Here is a 19608-nt window from a genome sequence, read left to right as displayed (position 1 = left end):
AGAAATAATTAAGAAATTAAGTTTCCACATCTCACAGACAAACTTCATTTTAAACGAATTTCGGCTATTGTTCTTGTATCCTTTTTTTGTAATACGGCTCTTTATAAATATTTATTCCTGAACTTATAAATCTTATAGCCAGTAAACCGTTCAGGTTTTTTTTACTTTAACATTACATTTACGAGTCTTAACCGAAACCTCCAAAAAATCACGCAAATGTATATATCAAAACTGCTGTTTTTAACGGCGGAAATTTGGTAATTGAAAATGGGACAATTTTACCAAGTTGAACATTATGATTTTAAAATGAAAATAGCAGTTTATAAATTTGTTGAGTCCAAAGCGCTTTTCTGGTTTCATCTTTACCATGAACTGCTGGAACCCAAACTTTTTTGTATATACCTTAGTACATTAAAAGGGGCTACTTTACTAAAAAAATGCCTCTTACTTAATTCATCTACGGTGATCTTTTAACCTCTGAAAAAGGCCATGCAATGGCCTGACTAAAACCATCTACATATTTTGAGAATGATCAAATGACATCTATCGATTCGTTGACATTAGTATGAAATTTTTAGCAGCTGTTCTGTAGATTTTTTATACTTTTAGTCTCAAAACTCACAAAGGTATACTTACAATGCTTGATGTTTTCTAAGAAGAAGACAGATTATATTCACAGCTTTTAAAGTATTTTGACAGTTCATGTTAATATATAAAAATAAGGAGATTTGGTATGATTGCCAATGAGACAACTATCCACTAGATTTCAAATAAGTCAATATAAGCAATTATAGGTCGGTTTTCAACAATGAGAAATACATAGCAATATATAGTTAGCTATGTTTTAAATCTTCAAAAACAAAATTAATGTTAGTACTGATAAAAATAATATTGAAAGATTTTTCTACTATGTTGTTCACGCATCTTTGTAAATATAACGGAATTTGATGCTACTGTCATACACGTGAGAGGTTTAGCGCTATATTCCAGGTTCAATCCACCATTTTCTACATTTGAAAATGCCTGTACAAAGTCAGAAATATGACAGTTGTTGTCCATTCGTTTGATGTGTTTTATCATTTGATTTTGCCATTTCATTAGGGACTTTCCTTTTGAATTTTCCTCGGAGTTCAGTATTTTTGTGATTTAACTTTTTTTTAAATTGATATCCTTTAAGAATAAGTTTATTCCAGGGATCAACGAGTTTCCATATATGAATTTACGGTCTATATAAACAACACCACAGTAAAAATAAGAAAGTAAAATCCCGTTTTAATAAGAATTTTAAATATACAGCCAAACGTCCTAACCAAATCTTTGTATCTATGAAAGAATTTGGTTAAGGTTTTAACTAATTCGTGGTAACGACATCACGAACTAAAAAGAAATACCTGTATTTCTCAGGTGAGTGACTATGGTTGTTTTTTTTATTGTTTTTATTTGTCTTTTATACAGTTGATAGTGGGTCTTTAGAAGTTTCTTTCAAATAAACATACCATGTGTTCAGAATATGAAAGATTAAGAGATTGACATATGATTTGAGCACAGTTTAAGAAGACCGTGCGTTGACATCAAGATTTTTGGTTGATGTAAACCGTACCTTATCAAATTAAAGAAAAACATTGGTTTGAAGGTCAAATTAGAATAATGAAATATTTTTGTCGATTCTTTCAGTTCACTTGAATGATTTGAATACTGAGCCCGAAACATGCCTCCAGTTTACATGTACTGATTTTCAAGATGAATATAGAGCTTTAAAGGAAAATATATGTGGTTAGTATGAATGTAACACTGATTTTAAAATAATCAAATACTTTCTTTTCTGAAATAGATTTGTGATTATCATTAAAACACATCATATTTATCAGTCGGTTTCAATGCAAAAATGACTCATTATATATTTTGTACACAATATCAAGTTATCCAAGAGCAGTGATTTCTCAAATGAAGTCAGGAGTTTGTATAATAAAAAATACTGCTTGGGTAGTCTTAAAAATATATACTAGAAAATCGATTTCACCTCCTAAATTTCAAAATGAATTCCACTTTTAATTAACTATCATTTGATAAGAGGTTGATTAGGAATTTCAGTTGATTAGAATCGAGCTTTCATATAACTTTGTTTAGTTGCATTCAAAAGTCTGAACAAGGCAAAAGCAGACGATATAACTTTGAAAATTTTAACACAGCTGAGTTAAGTGAAAGACTTGAAAGTTTTGAATTTCGACATGCATAATTAACAGGAAGAAATGTACAAAAGACCACATGGGCGGTAAGACGACAAATGATTGTTATTGTTTTATTGTGTATGTTGAATGGTCATTATTAAAAGGCATTACTGAAGAAAAAATAGCAAACGTATTAACTACTAAAATTTAAAAAGCATGGGCTTCAAATTAAGTCCATTCAAGGTTTGTTTGTTATTTGAAATGTTGTATAAATTATTAACAAATGCAAACAAGCAGTAAAATTATAAACTTTAAAAAATCAAACTAAGTGTAACTTGTGTGCATGCATTCGCCTAATTAAGGCAAAATTTTAAATCAAGTTTCTCTTTACCAATAGTTCAAATGTTATTTGTTATGGTTTGAGCACAAGTTCTTCAATAGACAATATATAGCATTTATATAGAAACCTACTATGCCCCTTGTTCCTTTATTCTAATGAGACAGGCTTTGTTCAGAAGTTTCCATAGAAAAATTTAAATATTCTGGTAATGTCCATTAACTTGCCTTGCCGCTATATAAATGATGTCCTTTCACTGAATAATACAATGTTAGGTGACTATATTGACTGTATATATCTATAATTAACTTGAAATAAAGGATACCATAGATAAGTTTGTTTCATATCTCAGGTTATATCTAAAAATTGACCACGAGGGTCGTATAGGCGTTTGAAAATTTAACTTTACGACAAAAGATATGACTAATTTTGAACTTGGCACATGTGCAGTAAATGTATCCCAGTTGATACGATATTCTAGTACTAGCGTTTCCTATAATGACTTCTTTGATAGAAGTCAGTAACTGCTTATAAGGACGCTTTTGAACCAAGGGTACTAAATTGAAAAGTTTTATAAATGTCAACATGGTTTGGTTGACCGCTATGTAATAACTGAAACACAGATGATTATGGATGTGTTAACCTAAATCACTTTCTATTTACCCCGATTGGAGCAGAAACACTGAAACATCTGCTAAATATCAATATTTTCAAATCACATTCATTTACGGATAATCCAGGAATTATTAAATGAATGTATTCTATATCAAAAATCAGAACAAGACAAAGGCATACGAATTAACTTTGAAAATTTTAAAACAGCGGAGTGAAAGTGAAAGTTTTGAATTTTGACATGCATTATTAGAAGGGAGAAATGCACAAAAGAGCACATGGGCGGTAAGACGACAAAAGATTGTATTTATTTATTGTGTATGTTGAATGGTCATTACTGAAAGTTAGTCAGAGCTTTAAAATAACATGATGTTATAGCGAAATAATCGTAACCTTTATTACAGATTAAAACGTGGTTTCACCAACCCATTTAAAATATATAGACTTTGGACTATGCCCTCGGTCAAAATACGTTGATTGGGTCGGTGCAATAATTTATTATACTTCGCGTTAAAATGCCGGATTTTGATTGGTTAATACGAGGGAGACATTTGACTCTATCCTATGGCTTAATGGGAGACATGTTTATGTCACCCTCTCGTGCAGACTAATACAAATCGATAATTAAAAGACAATTAACTGAATTTATACATCATTAATTTTAAAGACAATGCTCAAGTTTTAGCCTCAGAACTTTTCTATAAACTGTCAACGTAAAACAAAATGCATCTTGCTTCACTTTTTTTGTTTTTCTAATAATTGTAACGTTAACATGGCGTCAAAGTTGTTCACTTTCAATTTACAAATTAAAAGACAATAATGAACAGACATTCAGTATGATAAATTAATTAACACGTAGCTGAGAGGGTGATAGAGCAAATTATTACCCCTCATTAATCATTGTGAACCTTTGCTTCGCCTCGGTTGACAATGTTTTTTCGGGATAACAATCTGCTATATCACCCTCTAAGCTATGTTTTATTTATATAGTATCAATTCTACGAGACGCACGTCTGGCGTATTGAATTTTAAGCCTAGTACCTTTTGTTAGCTATTATTCGTGTGTTTCTTTGTCCTATATGTTCTCCCATTTATTTGTATTGTGGTCCTGTCATGTGGTGTTGTTGTTTTGGTGTTGTGTTTGACGTTGCCATTAAAGCGGGAGGTTTGGCATGCCACAAAACCAGGTTCAACCCACCATTTTTTTCTTAAAATGTCCTGTACCATGTCAGGAAAATGGCCATTGTTATATTATAGTTCGTTTCTGTGTGTGTTACATTTTAATGTTGTGTTTTTGTTGTGTCGTTGTTCTCCTCTTATATTTGATGCGTTTCCCTCAGTTTTAGTTTGTAACCCGGATTTGTTTTTATCTCTATCGATTTATGAGTTTCGAACAGCGGTATACTACTGTTGCCTTTATTTATCAAAAGGTTATAATTACATATTAGTATACTGTTTATTGTATATCATTATACTGTCATTACGATAATTTCTTAAAAGCTCTCGAGATTTGTTCTTTTCTGATTATGATAACACATCAAATGTTTATGATATATTTTTCTATAATATCATTTTGGTTTCAGAGCAAAATTCCAATACGAATGATAACGATCGCAGAACTCCAATTCCACAAGATAAAGTACCATATATTTGTGATTTTGAAAAAAATGCAACCAAACCAACTATTGCTAATGAAACTATGTTGGCAGGTTACTTCCGATTTGGTCAAAATGCATCTGTAAAGACTGGTAATATATACTAGTTTCTTTCATTAATGCGGTTGAGGTAATGAACAATACTTATTTGAAGGAATCGTACACTTATCATATCTTTAAAAGGCTGTCTAGATATTGTAGTAATTGGCATTTTTCATTTTTTAAGTTTCTTATCGATCTTTATGCAAAAATTTTAATCAAAATACAATCAGTGTCATGTATAGCGGCTTTTAGAACAAGAAAAATAAAGAAAAATAGAAAACAAGTAACAAATTCTGATATCAAACTGACTATGCTAAAAGGGGGAACATCGAAGAAAACTAGAAGAAACAAAAGACAATAGTCGAATGCAACGAAATAGGTGAACCTATGAATAAGAAAAGACGTATGTGTTCGGCAAAAACTTAAAAGATACCATATAAAAGTTTGGCAGCAGTTGGAGAACTAACTGCTGCATGGTGAAAGTGATTTTACGTGTGAACAGAAACGTGGTCAACAATCGTAAAAATGTATTTAAGTGAGGAACAAAAATAAAGAATATTTCATTGATTTATTTTATCTTAAATCTTAGAAGTAGGAAAGTAAAGAAAAAACAAAGCATGACCGTAGTAGAAGGTAATGATAAGACGTTTGTGTTATTGCTTGTCTGGTTCATTTCAGATGCATTTGTAAAGTGTAGTTATGTTCTATTGTTTTCCCTCTTGGTCTTAACAGTATGTATCTAGAGTTTGGCTAAAAATGTGTTTTCATATAAATGTCTACTAATGGACAAACCATTTTTTGTAGATCCCATAGCGAAACCAGCTGTTGCTTTTAAGTGTAAAGCCATTTCTTGCACTGGTTATTTCATGATTGATATTAGTCTACAGAATTGCAGCTCAATGACTTTCGGTTTCTTCTGCGTGAATGGTAATTTTTTTTTTAATTTATTTTTGTAATATGGTGTTGTGTCTTCGGATTGATTAGCTAACATTTTGCATAAAATTTTAATCTACATGTTTTAAAGGTGCATTTCCTGTCATATTTATGTACACAAAATTTACTCAAACTTTCATATTTGATTTATAACATTCTAAGAATTATACTAGAATTATAAAATTCACACATAGAATAAAGAGAAAGAAGAAAATTGCAATAAAGTATCAACATTTTAGGACCGGGTGCCATCCAATTTACCATTGACATGATCTTAGAGGATTGCCGATTTGCATGAGACCCCGTTATTAATATGAACAGATCGGAAATCTATCAGCAATGACATATTACATCACTGAAGAAAATATAGTAAACATATTAACTACTAAAATTTCAAAACGCATGGGCTTAAAACTAAATCCATCCAAGGTTTGTTTGTTATTCGAAATGTTGGATAAATCATGAACTTTAAAAAATCAAATTAAGTGTAACTTGTGTGCATGCATTCGCCTAATTAAGAAAAAAATTTAAATCAAGTTTCTCTTTACCAATAGTTCAAATGTTATTTGTTATGGTTTGAGCACATGTTCTTCAATAGACAATATATAGCATTTATATAGAAACCTACTGTGCCCCTTGTTCCTTAAATCCAATGAGACAAGCTTCGTACAGAAGTTTCCATAGAAAAATTTAAATAATCTGGAATTGTCCGTTAACTTGCCTTGCCGCTATATAAATGATGTCCTTTCACTGAATAATACAATGTTAGGTGACTATATTGACTATATCTATCTATAATGAACTTGAAATAAAGGAGACCATAGATTAGTTTGTTTCATACCTCAAGTTATATCTAAAATCAAAAAATTGACCACGAGGGTCGTATGGGCGTTTGAAAACTTAACTTTACGACAAAAGATATGATTTTAATTTTCCTAATTTTGAACTTGGCATATGTGCAGTATATGTATCCCAGTTGATACGATATTCTAGTACTAGCGTTTCTTATAATGACTTCTTTGATAGAAGTCAGTAACTGATTATAAGGACGCTTTTGAACCAAGGGTACCAAATTGTAAAGTTTACTTCATCATCTCGCAAGTTTTATGAATGTCAACATGGTTTGGGTGACCGCTATGTTATAACTGAATCACAGATGATTATGGATGTGTGAACCTAAATCCCTTTCTGTTTTCCCCGATTGGAGCAGAAACACTGAAACATCTGCTAAATATCAATATTTTCAAATCAAATTCATTTAAGTTTTTACTGGTTAATCCAGGAATTATTAAATGAATAAATGAATGTATTATATACCAACAATTTCTTCTGTATGATTTATAACGTTATCTCGGTTATGTAGCATTGTGTATGATACACTGTGAGGGCCTCAAAGGAAAAAAATGTTGGTACTAATTAAGTTTACAATCTTGAAATTAAGATTGTAATCATTGTGACATTATCGAATGAAAATCATCATAAGTTTTTTCTTGCATTATCAACATGACAGGTGCCACATGTTTTTAGTGGGGTTTGTGATACTCAGTCGTCTGTTTTATTATTGGTTTTTTTAAATTTACTTTCTGCGTTTGTTTTCGGTCATGATGTTTTCTGTTTTTATTGAACTTAAGATTGTTGTTTTCCGCCTTGGTACCTCCCCACTCTTTAGCAAACCTTTCCAATTTCATCACGTAGCTCACCTTCAAATCCCTGTGACTAAAACGTTCAAATCGATACATTTTATGTCAAATACTAGTTAAACTGTCTCAATAGTGAGATAGATAAATATCTGCTAAATAAATACGGTAAACTCTTTTTGTCCTTTACACCATATATTGTACTTTAATGTCTTCATTTTATTATGCTGCTACTGATAATTCACATGAATCAAGAAGTAAAAGTTCAACAATACGAATTTCAGCGCCAATGACTGTTACCATTTCAGAATCTCTAAATACATCACCAAAAGGATCTCAGCACCATGATAGCACAGGTAGTTATACTACTGAAAGTAAAATAACTACACAATCGAACCAAACATATCAACGACAGACAAGTGTTGGGCCATCTAATTCAAGTCTAGACAATATTTACAACTCGCAAATACATGTAGTAACTACATCCCTGGTGCGATCTAGCACAAAGAAGAATTCAAAAACAACAAGGTTTCATACACCTTCTATGATATATAGTTCTTTGCATACCTACGCAACTGTACTTAATGAAATGAATATTTTGGAAAGTACAACTGGGATTTCTGAAGCACCATTAGATAGTCATTCGAAAATAGGTATATATATATTACAAAATGTATTTTCATGGTATCAAAATATCAGCCATAATGATACACAAAATTCTTTAACAATCTACAAAACAGAATGTTGAACATCCTACATGTCCAAAATTAACATGTACATGTGTAGATCATAGATTCTTAAAGTCTTCGCTGGATATGTGTTATACTTGTAATCATTAGTCCTCCTCCGTATTTTCACATTTCAGTGAACTTGAGGTAGATAGAGGGGGGAGGGGGTGTAGATTAAATTCCATAATTTTTTTTTAATAATTTGCCAAAATGTAGTTTATATCATGGCTTTCTCAAATACATAATGAAATAAGTAAGGATAACGGGGATTTTTACAATCTACAGGTAGTGCAAAATTGTCAGATTTTATATAGATTATTCATGAAAAACACAATTATGTGTGACAGAAAGAAAACTAAACCATAGAATTTTAAGATAAAATATGAAAAGAAAGCTCTTATAATGGCTTTCAAAATAGAAAAAAAAAATTAGTGTCACGGGACACGTTTTCTTGCTACAAAACAAAATAGGTAAGTTCATAACACATTCCAGTGTAAAATTACATTATCTGAGGTATCTCCCTTCATATGGCAAAGTTGAAAAAATTGAATCAAACAAAAAATATTCTGTATTTGTAAAAAAAAAACAGTCGCAAACATATGATAAACCACACAGATGAAAGGTGTAACAAACGGGCTACATTAAAACCTAGAGCAGATGACAAAATATATTACATATCTCGATCATCTCGTCAAAAATGCTTACACAAAACTAAATTATGATGCAAACACTTTTGAAATATATTTCAATCTAAAACTATCTCTTCTAAATATAATAATGAAATTGTGTGGGTTTTTTTTAAACCAAAACAGCGAGGTTTCGGAGGGCATATTAATTTTGTCTCCTTCATCAGTCCGTCCGTCCATCAGTCTGTCTAACTGTCATCACTCTGTAATAGCCGTAATAATGCCTTCAAAAATGTTCGGATCCATTACAAATTTTAATTAAAGTTTCTACTCATCAGAACCCAAATAATTTTGATAATTTGGAAGATTTGAAATATGGAACCAATTTTGGGAGTGGGTTGCAAAATACACAATGTTGATTGTGGCCGTCATGATTGTGCGTTTATTTTTTTTTTATCAGATCCTATTCAAGTATATATAATAGTTTCCACTCATTAAGACTTTGGATGAGTTCGGTAAACAGAAAAATTTGAAATGACAGAAAATATTTTCCGGTGGCGGATTCATAGAAATGTCCAAAATCAAGCATGTGTGACTTCGAGAATATGAGCTGACTTATGTTTCTTTTATTACCACGTCTCCTTCCTACTGTCTGTTTGTCCCTTTTTGTATCTTAAACACATTCATCGAAAACTCTCTCTCTCTCGATCTTTCGATCGATCGATCGATCGATTGAAAAGCTATTTTGCTTGCTCCAGTAACTATACATACAGAAAATGGCTTCTTCTGAACCACGCATTCGGTTTCATGAACCTTGGTCAGACATTTCAGTACTTTATCATCTAACTTTTTATACATATCATGTTTTGGAGAGTTTACAATACATGATATAAGAACATTATCACTTCGACCTATCTATAAATTAATTTCATAATTTAATATAAATTTATATATATTTTGATAAAGACATGCATATTTTTCAGGTTTAATTGTTGGTTCGTTAGTCGCAGCGATTGTTATTGTTGTGGCTGTTGGCTTGATTGTTTTTTGCCGCTTAAGGTTGGTATCTCACTTGTAATTTTAACATGATGATAACAACACTTTGAATGGAAAGATCAAAAGTCGTTAGCGACGTGGTCGAGCTATCTGTCATATCAATTTTCTTCAATTTAGTCTTAAAAAATGTATAAAATGTTGTCAGTAGACAAAACTTTATTTTCCAGTCAAAAGACGTCTCAAAATAACAATCTAAATGTGGTTATTAGACAATAAAAGATGCCAAGGGGCAAGCAAAAACCTTTAGTCGAAAAAAAGCAGATAACACCATTGCAAACAAGAAAAACGACAAAGAAAAAAAAAACAGTTCCCAAAAAACTACACAGAAATGTTAATTGTAATAAAACCTTGACAAATATACTTTTTTGTCGGGTGGTCGTTTTGTTTCGACCATTGAAACTGGTTTAAAGTAAGCATGTGACACGGAACGTTCATTCCAAAAATGAGTATGAAAGCTACAAAGTCTTTGAAGAACATGCAATGTAATTGCGTTGTACCATATGTTATTTGAAAACCACAACAAATATTTGAACAACGCATTATAGACCAATTTAATTTTTTATTGCGCTTAATATTTTAGGCGATGGGGACCATTTAAGATGATGAAATTTGTTGATGATAATCAAAGTAACGAGCTTGCTGAAATATCGAAATATCAAGATTCCAACCATGCATCGTGTGATGTTCATAATACCATGCACGGTATGCATACAACCAGTGATGATAATACAAAGTTTGGACTTTTAGACGTTTCTCCCGACAATTCAAACAACATCCGAAATAATGAGTATGCGGTCGTGGTAAAGAATAACCAATCAGGTAATCAGGTGGTTGAGCAGAATTGTGGCACGAATGGAGAATTTTCCGACGATCCTCTGGAGAGTGAATACGATAGGCTTAATCATGTGAGGCCTCGAAGTGGTAAAGATTCAAGTAACATATATGACAGTGCTCTAGGTTTTCGTGAAGAGTGCGATGCAACATACAATACGACAGTTTGTAGAGGAATCGACAAGGGAGATGACTCTGTGTATGATCATACCTAAAACACACTTATCAATCTCATGCATCTCAACAATCAACAGTGCATACTGTACGCTATTTGTTTGTTTGTTGATTATTGCTATTTTCTCCTTCTGTCTTCTAGACCCAACAAAATGCAATATGCATACATGGTTATAATTTAATTGAAAATTGTTAGGGTTTTTATGTGCTTTGTATCGATGTGATGAGTTAATTCCATTTCAACTGATTTCGCAACCTGTCTAAACTTGGGACGAATAAGGAAAGTATGGGTGGGATTTACAGAATAGAGTATAATGGCTCAATGATACAATAAAATTGGGCAAAAAGTTAGAGAATAAAGAATAACAGAGTTTGAAATATAAAGCTAAGAGAATGATAGGAAAACAATATGAAGAAAAGAGAAAATGGTTTTAAAAATTAAAGAATACAGGAATGAAGGAATCCCTTCCAGACCCTCTTTTTGGGCTCGACGAAAAATTTAGTAATTGGGCTATTGCATTTATACCATCGTATGTTGAATCCTGATGGCCGAATTGTGTTTTGGAGTTGCTGTATTATTAATGTATCTCCAATATTTCCTTTATTCATATTGTAATTAAAGGACATGATACAAACAAAGTTTAATTGATAAAAATGAACATTATAGTATGTCTTATGTCTGTTCTCTGTTTTCGAAATACATGTACAAATGTAGTTTATTTTTCTTCGTCATTACTGTTCACCTTCCCATTACCGCTTCCTTTCACCAGATCTACAATCATAATGACTACGGCGATCACAGCGAGACCCATTCCTACAAGGGTTAGGGCGAAGGACCATCCATAATCAGCATCAAATCCATTGAATGAAAAATCATCAATGTTCTGTGTCAACAGTATATCCGACGTAAGAATACAAATTGCTGGGGAAAAAAACAGAATTATAACAACTTAACATAATCCTTTCCAAAACAATTACAATATAAAAAAATTCAAGATGACAGCAATTACATATTGAAGTACAATTAGAAAAATATATACATAAAATATATAATGTTTAAACATGCATAGCATAAGTACTTGATAAATTGCATGCATATATTGGTGATTTTGAATCTGTTCAAAGTTTTGATTTTTCTACCCTATATACCACATTGCCTCACATTCTCATTAAGAAAAAATTCACACACCTAATTAAATGGGCATTTAAAAAGTCAGAATGTGAATATATATGTTCAAACTCTTTTAGGTCATTTTTTAGTAGCAATAAACAAAAAAACTATGTCAATTGGACATGCTTTGATACTATATATGCCCTTGAATTTTTACTAGATAACATTTTTGTTCGCTTTGGAGATTCCGTATATCGTCAGGTTATCGGAATTCCAATGGGGACTAACTGTGCACCACTTATTGCGGACCTTTTTTTGTATTGCTATGAGTTACAATTTATGACAAAAATCAGCAAAGACCCATCGAAACAACATCTGATACACAAATTTAATAATAATTTTAGATATTTGGATGATATTTTGGCTTTCAAAAATGACGACTTCAGTATGTATACTAAAGAAATTTATCCTGTTGAACTTACTTTAAATAAAGCTAATACTAACAATGACCGCTGCCCTTTCCTCGATCTTGATATCTATATCATTAACGGAAAGCTTAATACTAAAATATATGATAAAAGAGATGATTTTTCATTTCCTATCGTTAATTATCCATTTTTAGATGGTGACGTTCCCTTGTCACCATCTTACGGTGTTTATATATCTCAACTTGTACGATTCGCTCGTGTATGTAACAATGTTTTAGATTTTAACGAGAGAAATTTATGTATTACTGAAAAATTATTACACCAGGGTTTTCGATATCACAAACTAGTCAAAACATTTACTAAATTTTATCATCGGTATAAGGACATCATTCGTAAATATAGCTCAACATGCAGACTTCTTATACGTTCAGGTATTTCACATCCAATTTTTTATGAAAATATTCTTTATAAAGCACAAAAATGTCATTATTCACCTCTGAAGCTAACAAAACCTTTAAATAGACTTATTAAGAAGGGATATAGTTACGATACTGTTGTCAGGTCATTAAAGATTGCATATTTTGGCGTTAATATTGATTCACTTATAGGGTCTTTGCATCGGCACTAAACACATTTATTTAAAAACCAGTTGTTGGCATGACACGGGTTATGTTCTTCTCATATATGTTATGATGGTATGATACTAAACCCCTAACGGGAAGGATTGTGCCTGATATTCATATGATGAAGACATAATCTTTCAATCAGTTTAATTGAAGTCTGGAGCTGGCATGTCAGTTAACTGCTAGTAGTCTGTTGTTATTTATGTATTATTGTCATTTTGTTTATTTTCTTTGGTTGCATCTTCTGACATCAGACTCGGACTTCTCTTGAACTGAATTTTAATGTGAGTATTGTTATGCGTTTACTTTTCTACATTGGCTAGAGGTATAGGGGAAGGGTTGAGATCTCATAAACATGTTTAACCCCGCCGCATTTTTGCGCCTGTCCCAAGTCAGGAGCCTCTAGCCTTTGTTAGTCTTGTATTATTTTTAATTTTAGTTTCTTGTGTACAATTTGGAGTTTAGTATGGCGTTCATTATCACTGAACTAGTATATATTTTTGTTTAGGGGCCAGCTGAAGGACGCCTCCGGGTGCGGGAATTTCTCGCTGCATTGAAGACCTGTTGGTGACCTTCTGCTGTTGTCTGTTCTATGGTCGGGTTGTTGTCTCTTTGACACATTCCCCATTTCCATTCTCAATTTTATAGCAGTAGCTATTTTTAAAAATCATGTTTGGATTAATAATAAAAGTAATATAAATCGTTATGTTCAAATTAAGTGTGATTTGCTGCTATCTATTGATCATTGCGAATGTAAACGAGACAAGATACCTTACATTTATAGACTGCAATTTCATTTGATTATCTTCCTAGAACGTCAGATACCAATTTCAGTTCAGTTTGGGACTACTATAACACAGTTGTCTCAGGTTAAGAGCGGGAAATTATATTGAGCAAAATGTTGTCTATTCTGATGTATCGTATGGTCAACTTTGCTTGAAGCAGTTATAACCTAAGTTTCTTATTAACTCGATTTTAAGAGATGTATCATGATAAAGATCATGTCAGTTCCCAAGCACTACTGCTGTTATGATACCAAAGAGGCCTAGCCGAGTACACATCAGCGGTATCGATCATAGTTTTTTTTTATTGGGTGTCCGAATAGCAATTTGAATCAGTTAGTGCTGTATCTTAAACTGTTTACTTTTTAAGCGATAATAGTTATATTTTTAAAATTCGATACTTAGGTTAAATGAACAATTGTCAAGAACGTCACGAATAATATAGAGAGTACAATATGCTTTCTGCTGCATTCGTCTAGTGTGTATAAATCGTGTGAGCAATGATCAGCATTTAAAAGAAGTCGCTTCAATTAAGTCGATTTAGACAAAAAAAAAAACATATGCTTTATGCAAACATTTTGTAAATTATCATTAAAATCTGGGTTTTTTTTAATAACTGAATAAATGGAGTTTCTTTCTTTGTGTGTTAAAATGACGATGTTCAATTAAATGCTATATACATTAACTTTAAAAAGTGGCTTCGAATAAAATTCGGTGTATAGGAGAAAAAAAATGCTTTATACAAATATTATGTAAACTGTCATAAAAATCTGTTTTAATACTGAATGAATGGAGTTTCTTTCTTTGTGTGTGAAAATGACGATGTTCAGTTAAATTCTATATACATCCACTTTAAATCCTTACACACTTTCGGTTGTTATATGACAGTATCACATATAACATGGCGTTTAACATAGTTTATATACCTACCTGCAGTTAGTATTGTACAAATTGCAGCGATGAGTATTGCTTTATTCTCCTTCAGAGCAAACAGTTTTAGCCCAGTACAAATGGCACCAGCTAGGAAACATATCAATGCAATGATGCTGAGAGCTCGACAAGATCTAAACCAATCTAATATAACAACACAAATTATTAACTTTATCGTATGTTTTGAACTAGTAATGGTGTTTATAATGTACTATCTTGAACACTCAATTTGTATAGAATAGAATAAAATATAATAGCATAGAATTATTTTGTAAAGTCGGATTAACATGATCATTACAAACATACGCTCTATAGAGCTTTTTGCCGATATACTTGTAGTAATTGTCAAGTTAGACACGCTCATTTCACATTTAATCAATCAGTTATTTGACCTTAGTGTATACTTTAAAAAGTTTATTTTACAGGGATTTTTTACGCTATTGATAGACGAATACATGTTTGGATACTGTTATCTTTGTGCTTGATATGTACGTTCCTATATTTTTGCCACTTTTTGGTGTCTGCGTTCGTGAGATAGCTTATGTTTGGTTTTTATTCATTTTTATATCATTGGGTTGCTGTTCCATTGACGAATACATCACATTTCTTTTTATTCACAAACAAGTAGATAACGATTTTGAATAAGATTAACAGACAAATCATGTATCAATTATTTTCCTAAACAATCTTTGAGGCAGGCTTTTTCAAAAGTCGTTGGCCATTGGGCGAAACTGGAAATTAAGCAAAACAGATATTCCTGCAATATTTGACCCAATCACTATGTCAAATAACTTGAAGATGACTGTTTATTATTTAGATGGGATCGAAATATTATCAATAACCTGCGCTTCTCTTGTAAGCTTGTACTTTGGTTTGTTTTGGTTTTTTTTTAAGTTTTGAGGATTTTGTGTAGCTATCTTATTGATGCATACAGAAAGTACACCTCTTTTTATTTATATCATTCCGTTTGATTGAAATGTCATATCAAATATTTACGGGCCGTTCTCAAGGTTGACTGGTGAATACAAACATGGTAACTTTTGTCTTCTTCCGACCGATAGTAATAACCCTTGGTAAAGTGTGGAGACCTTTTGGCTGTGCGGGATGTATTTGTACGCATCCACATCCAGTCTGAATTGGGACGTTAAATCCGATGCCTCATGTAGAGAGACTGCCACGATCTCTGCACGTTTAAAAAAAACCTTGCAACAATTCTTTGAGGGATCCGTAGGTGTCCGGGTGGAAGGAAAATTTTCTATCCTCATCAAATACCTCAATTTCCAGTTGCAGTTCAAATTTACCCGACCTTGATCCCCCGACGGCCTCTATTGCAGGACCTAACTATTAAAGTTTTTGTTAATTTTTGTTCTTGTCTAGAACATGCATGAAATATTTGCCACTGGACGTTGAGCAAACGACAATCAGTTAATTAATGATATCAAATATTGCATTTAATTTCAGTCAAAATACAAGCAAAAATCTGACAAAAACAATTCATATAAGAAGATGTTGATGGGGTTTACAGAATAGAAAATGATGAGCCAAAAAAACATTGAGCTTCCACCCCATTCCAGACCATCTTATAAATGTAAATTAAAAATTCGTGTTGGTTTTACGATAGGTGTTTGTTTACCAGAGACATTTTACAGGAACTTCTACGGTTAAACAGATTTATACACCAAACAATAAAATTGAGAATGGAAATGGGGAATGTGTCAAAGAGACAACAACCCGACCAAAGAGCAGAAAACAGCCGAAGGCCACCAATGGGTCTTCAATACAGCGAGAAAATCCCGCACCCGGAGGCGTGCTTCAGCTGGCCCCTAAACAAAAATATGTACTAGTTCAGTAATAATGGACGTCATACCAAACTCCGAAATATATAAAAGAAACTAAAATTAAAAATCATACAAGACTAACAAAGGCCAGAGGCTCCTGACTTGGGACAGGCGCAAACATGCGGCGGGGTTAAACATGTTTTTTGAGATCTCAACCCTCCCCCTATACCTCTAGCCAATGTAGAAAAAACAAACACGCAGCAATACTTTAACACAGTACCTTCATCTTCAAATGAGCTAGAAATGTCTGTACATGTTGTAACATCATTGACTGTTACACACTGTTTCCATAGTCCGCCATGGACATCGAAACTGGTACCATCAACAACGGTATGGTATGTTGTTGAGAACCCGATAATATCAAACAGGTAAGCTATCAGAACCAGTATAAAGCTGATCAGTAATAGTGTTGATGTCTGGGTAGCCATTTTCTATCTGGAAAACGGTCAGAAACATAGTTTAAGAGTTGATTACAATTTAAAACCATACCAGTAGAATGTAAGAAAAGGAAACAGTGTTAAAGGACCCCTACATGAATGTTGACCGCTATATGTCTTTTAGATAGCTTTAATCTGTTTAGAACGCGTATGTTGGAATAATACACGCTAACTGGGTTCTCTTGCATAAAAAAAAGTGCAATAAATATGATTTAAAATTCCCGTTGTATTTCTTCATGATGATTTTTTCTCGTCATTGATTTTCGTTGTCACAAACCAGAAGAAAACAAGCTCTATGAATTATCATTTAAAATACCATTTCAGTTTTCGAAATTTTTCGTCTGGTGAAAAGCTATTGCTTCTGGCTTGAAGTAATTGACTTCGATCTCTATCAAGAGAATTTTTGAAAGTGCATGCTATTTGAGCAATTTCTTCCAAACGAAAAGTTTTCCTTGTGATATCTCGTTGTTTAAATAAAAAAAAAGTGACATGTAGTATAAAACTTGTTTATATCTTTTTATTTAGAAGTACTTAGTTGAACCTGATATGAACCCAATCTATTCCAAAAGTTTCTCGGCGAATATAGAGAACAACGTTGTCCAATATATGGTTCAGCGACGTTCTACAAATTCACCTACTACTATTTTTGTTTTGTGTACGACGTTCTACAAAGTATTGATTATTTAACAAAATCGTTTATCTCACAATATCGGAAATAAAACCTCTCAATATTTACACTAAAGGACTAAGGATGATAACTCAGGTTTTTTTTGTTTTGTTTTGTTTTCGTTTGGGGTATTTTCTGTATGGGGGTTGTCTAACATGTCTGTGTTTTACATTTGTATTTGTGACTGTCCAAAGTCAAGAAACGGTAATTCAATGGCTGTTGTTGGTTGCTGTCTGTATTAACTATTTGCATTTATTAATGGTATTATAAAAAATCAGGCCATTGATTTTCTCGTTTGAATTTTTTACATTTTGTCATGTATAGGGACATTTTATAGCTTACTATACGGTATAGGTTTTGCTCATTGTTAAAAGCCGTCCTGAAAATAAATGATAAAACTGACAAATTCACATAACTCATAGATTTATACATCTAGCACGTGACAATAACGCCAAGTCGTTGTATAAAAGAGAAGACATTAAATTATGCTTAAAACTTAGTGGAGTTAAGGGGGCGACCATTTGAATCTCTAAGAAGAAGGGTCAGATTTTGAAAATAAAGCTGGCATTGAAAGGACTACAAAAAATTGTCTTGTGCGAAACAGCTTGAAAAGGAATATTTTGCCTAACAAAATACAATAAATCATTATGCACAGAACTGAATATAAATAATATAGAAATAAGATGTGGTATGATTGTCATTAAGACGACTCTCTACCATGCAGTAACCAAATGACATAGAAGTTAACAATTTTAGGTCACCATATTGTACTGCAAATCAGCCTTGCAATAGTTGAAAATGAATATTAAATCAGTGAAAAATCCTCTTTACATCCCCTCTCCCCCAAAATCAATTGATAACTCCATAAAAATAGTCCCAACATGCTTTTACGAATTGGACATTTTTGCAAAGTTTTAAATCATCGCTTAAAAAAACACCTGAAATTGAATGGAATGAAATTTTAATTATAAGGATGAATTTAAAGTGAACTACTACAAAAAACACTTTTTTTTCATCAGACTAGTGTACTTTATCGACTACATGCTGAATTACTTACTATATAAGAAGTAAATCCGGAGAATGCAGACAAATGTTTGGTGCTTACTATTTTCTTACTTTTAATGAGTAAAATGAGAGCGAGACTGAAAAGCCTTCGATTTTTATTGAAAAGGCAAACAGCCAGTTGTCATAGCAGAATAAAATCATTTTAATTTACTTTCAAAAGTATATAGCAAAGACCTGACGTGTTTTAATTGGAGAAAATGACAAGCGACAATAAAGTCCGAGACAACTTTAAAAAAACAAAACAAATAACGAACTAAATGTTAAATAGTATGCTTAAGTTGTTTTCTAAACATCTTTGTTATTGAAATAAAAAGCAACGTTCTACATTCTCATCTATCAATTGCAACGGTCTACATTCTCACCCAATAGGTCATCAAAGCAAAAAGGTACTCAAAATTGTTCGTTAAACATTGTATTTTAAATTTGCAAACATTGTATTTCAAATTTATAGAAAATATAATTCTTATGTCGCAAGAATAATGCAGATTGTATTTCCTGTTGAATTTTACAAAATAAACAAATAAAGCGAAGAAATGAAAAATATCACTCTATATTTATTTTCGTATAAGTTAGTAGGAACATGCTAAACGGTCGATTGTGCTTAAAGTATATGATGTGTATAAAAGAATGATGTGGGATAATAATTTTAAGAATAAAAATAGTAAGCTTAATTATTACTATCATCCTATTTTTCAAACCGACTTAGTTTTAGGTAGGACGTAATATGCTAGTATATTTATAGTATATTCCAAATTTTACTTTGAATATAAAAAAAAATCCATAAAAAATTGACTTTCGGTGAGACTAAAAGATTTTAGACTTTACAGTTCAAAACGATTTTCTTCTCTGTTATCGTTACCCTATTACGATGAACAAGAGGCAAAAAAGGGGCAGAGCAATGGTTCTAGGAAAGGAATATAAAAACATC

At 32.1% G+C, this 19608-nt stretch overlaps 2 protein-coding genes across 2 annotated transcripts; one reads left to right on the top strand and one right to left on the bottom strand.

Moving 5' to 3' along the window:
- The first annotated feature begins 7622 nt into the window (after positions 1-7622).
- On the top strand, positions 7623-11354 carry LOC127717763 (uncharacterized). Its single transcript, XM_052223560.1, has 3 exons — positions 7623-8037; positions 9722-9797; positions 10375-11354. The coding sequence occupies exons 1-3, from the start codon at positions 7674-7676 to the stop codon at positions 10838-10840; spliced, it is 906 nt and encodes a 301-aa protein (XP_052079520.1). The 5' UTR covers positions 7623-7673; the 3' UTR covers positions 10841-11354.
- Positions 11355-11428: 74 nt separating this feature from the next.
- On the bottom strand, positions 11429-18721 carry LOC127717764 (uncharacterized). The gene is made up of 4 exons (XM_052223561.1): positions 18673-18721; positions 16732-16946; positions 14674-14817; positions 11429-11721 (listed from the first exon to the last, which is right to left on the bottom strand). The coding sequence occupies exons 2-4, from the start codon at positions 16937-16939 to the stop codon at positions 11516-11518; spliced, it is 558 nt and encodes a 185-aa protein (XP_052079521.1). The 5' UTR covers positions 16940-16946; positions 18673-18721; the 3' UTR covers positions 11429-11515.
- Between the last annotated feature and the right edge of the window lie 887 nt (positions 18722-19608).

This window comes from Mytilus californianus, unplaced genomic scaffold, assembly GCF_021869535.1.
Source record: "Mytilus californianus isolate M0D057914Y unplaced genomic scaffold, xbMytCali1.0.p SCAF_10, whole genome shotgun sequence".
Classification (NCBI taxonomy): Eukaryota; Metazoa; Mollusca; class Bivalvia; order Mytilida; family Mytilidae; genus Mytilus; species Mytilus californianus.
The sequence above is the reverse complement of the archived record's forward strand: the minus strand, read 5'-3'. Positions and strand labels throughout refer to the sequence as shown.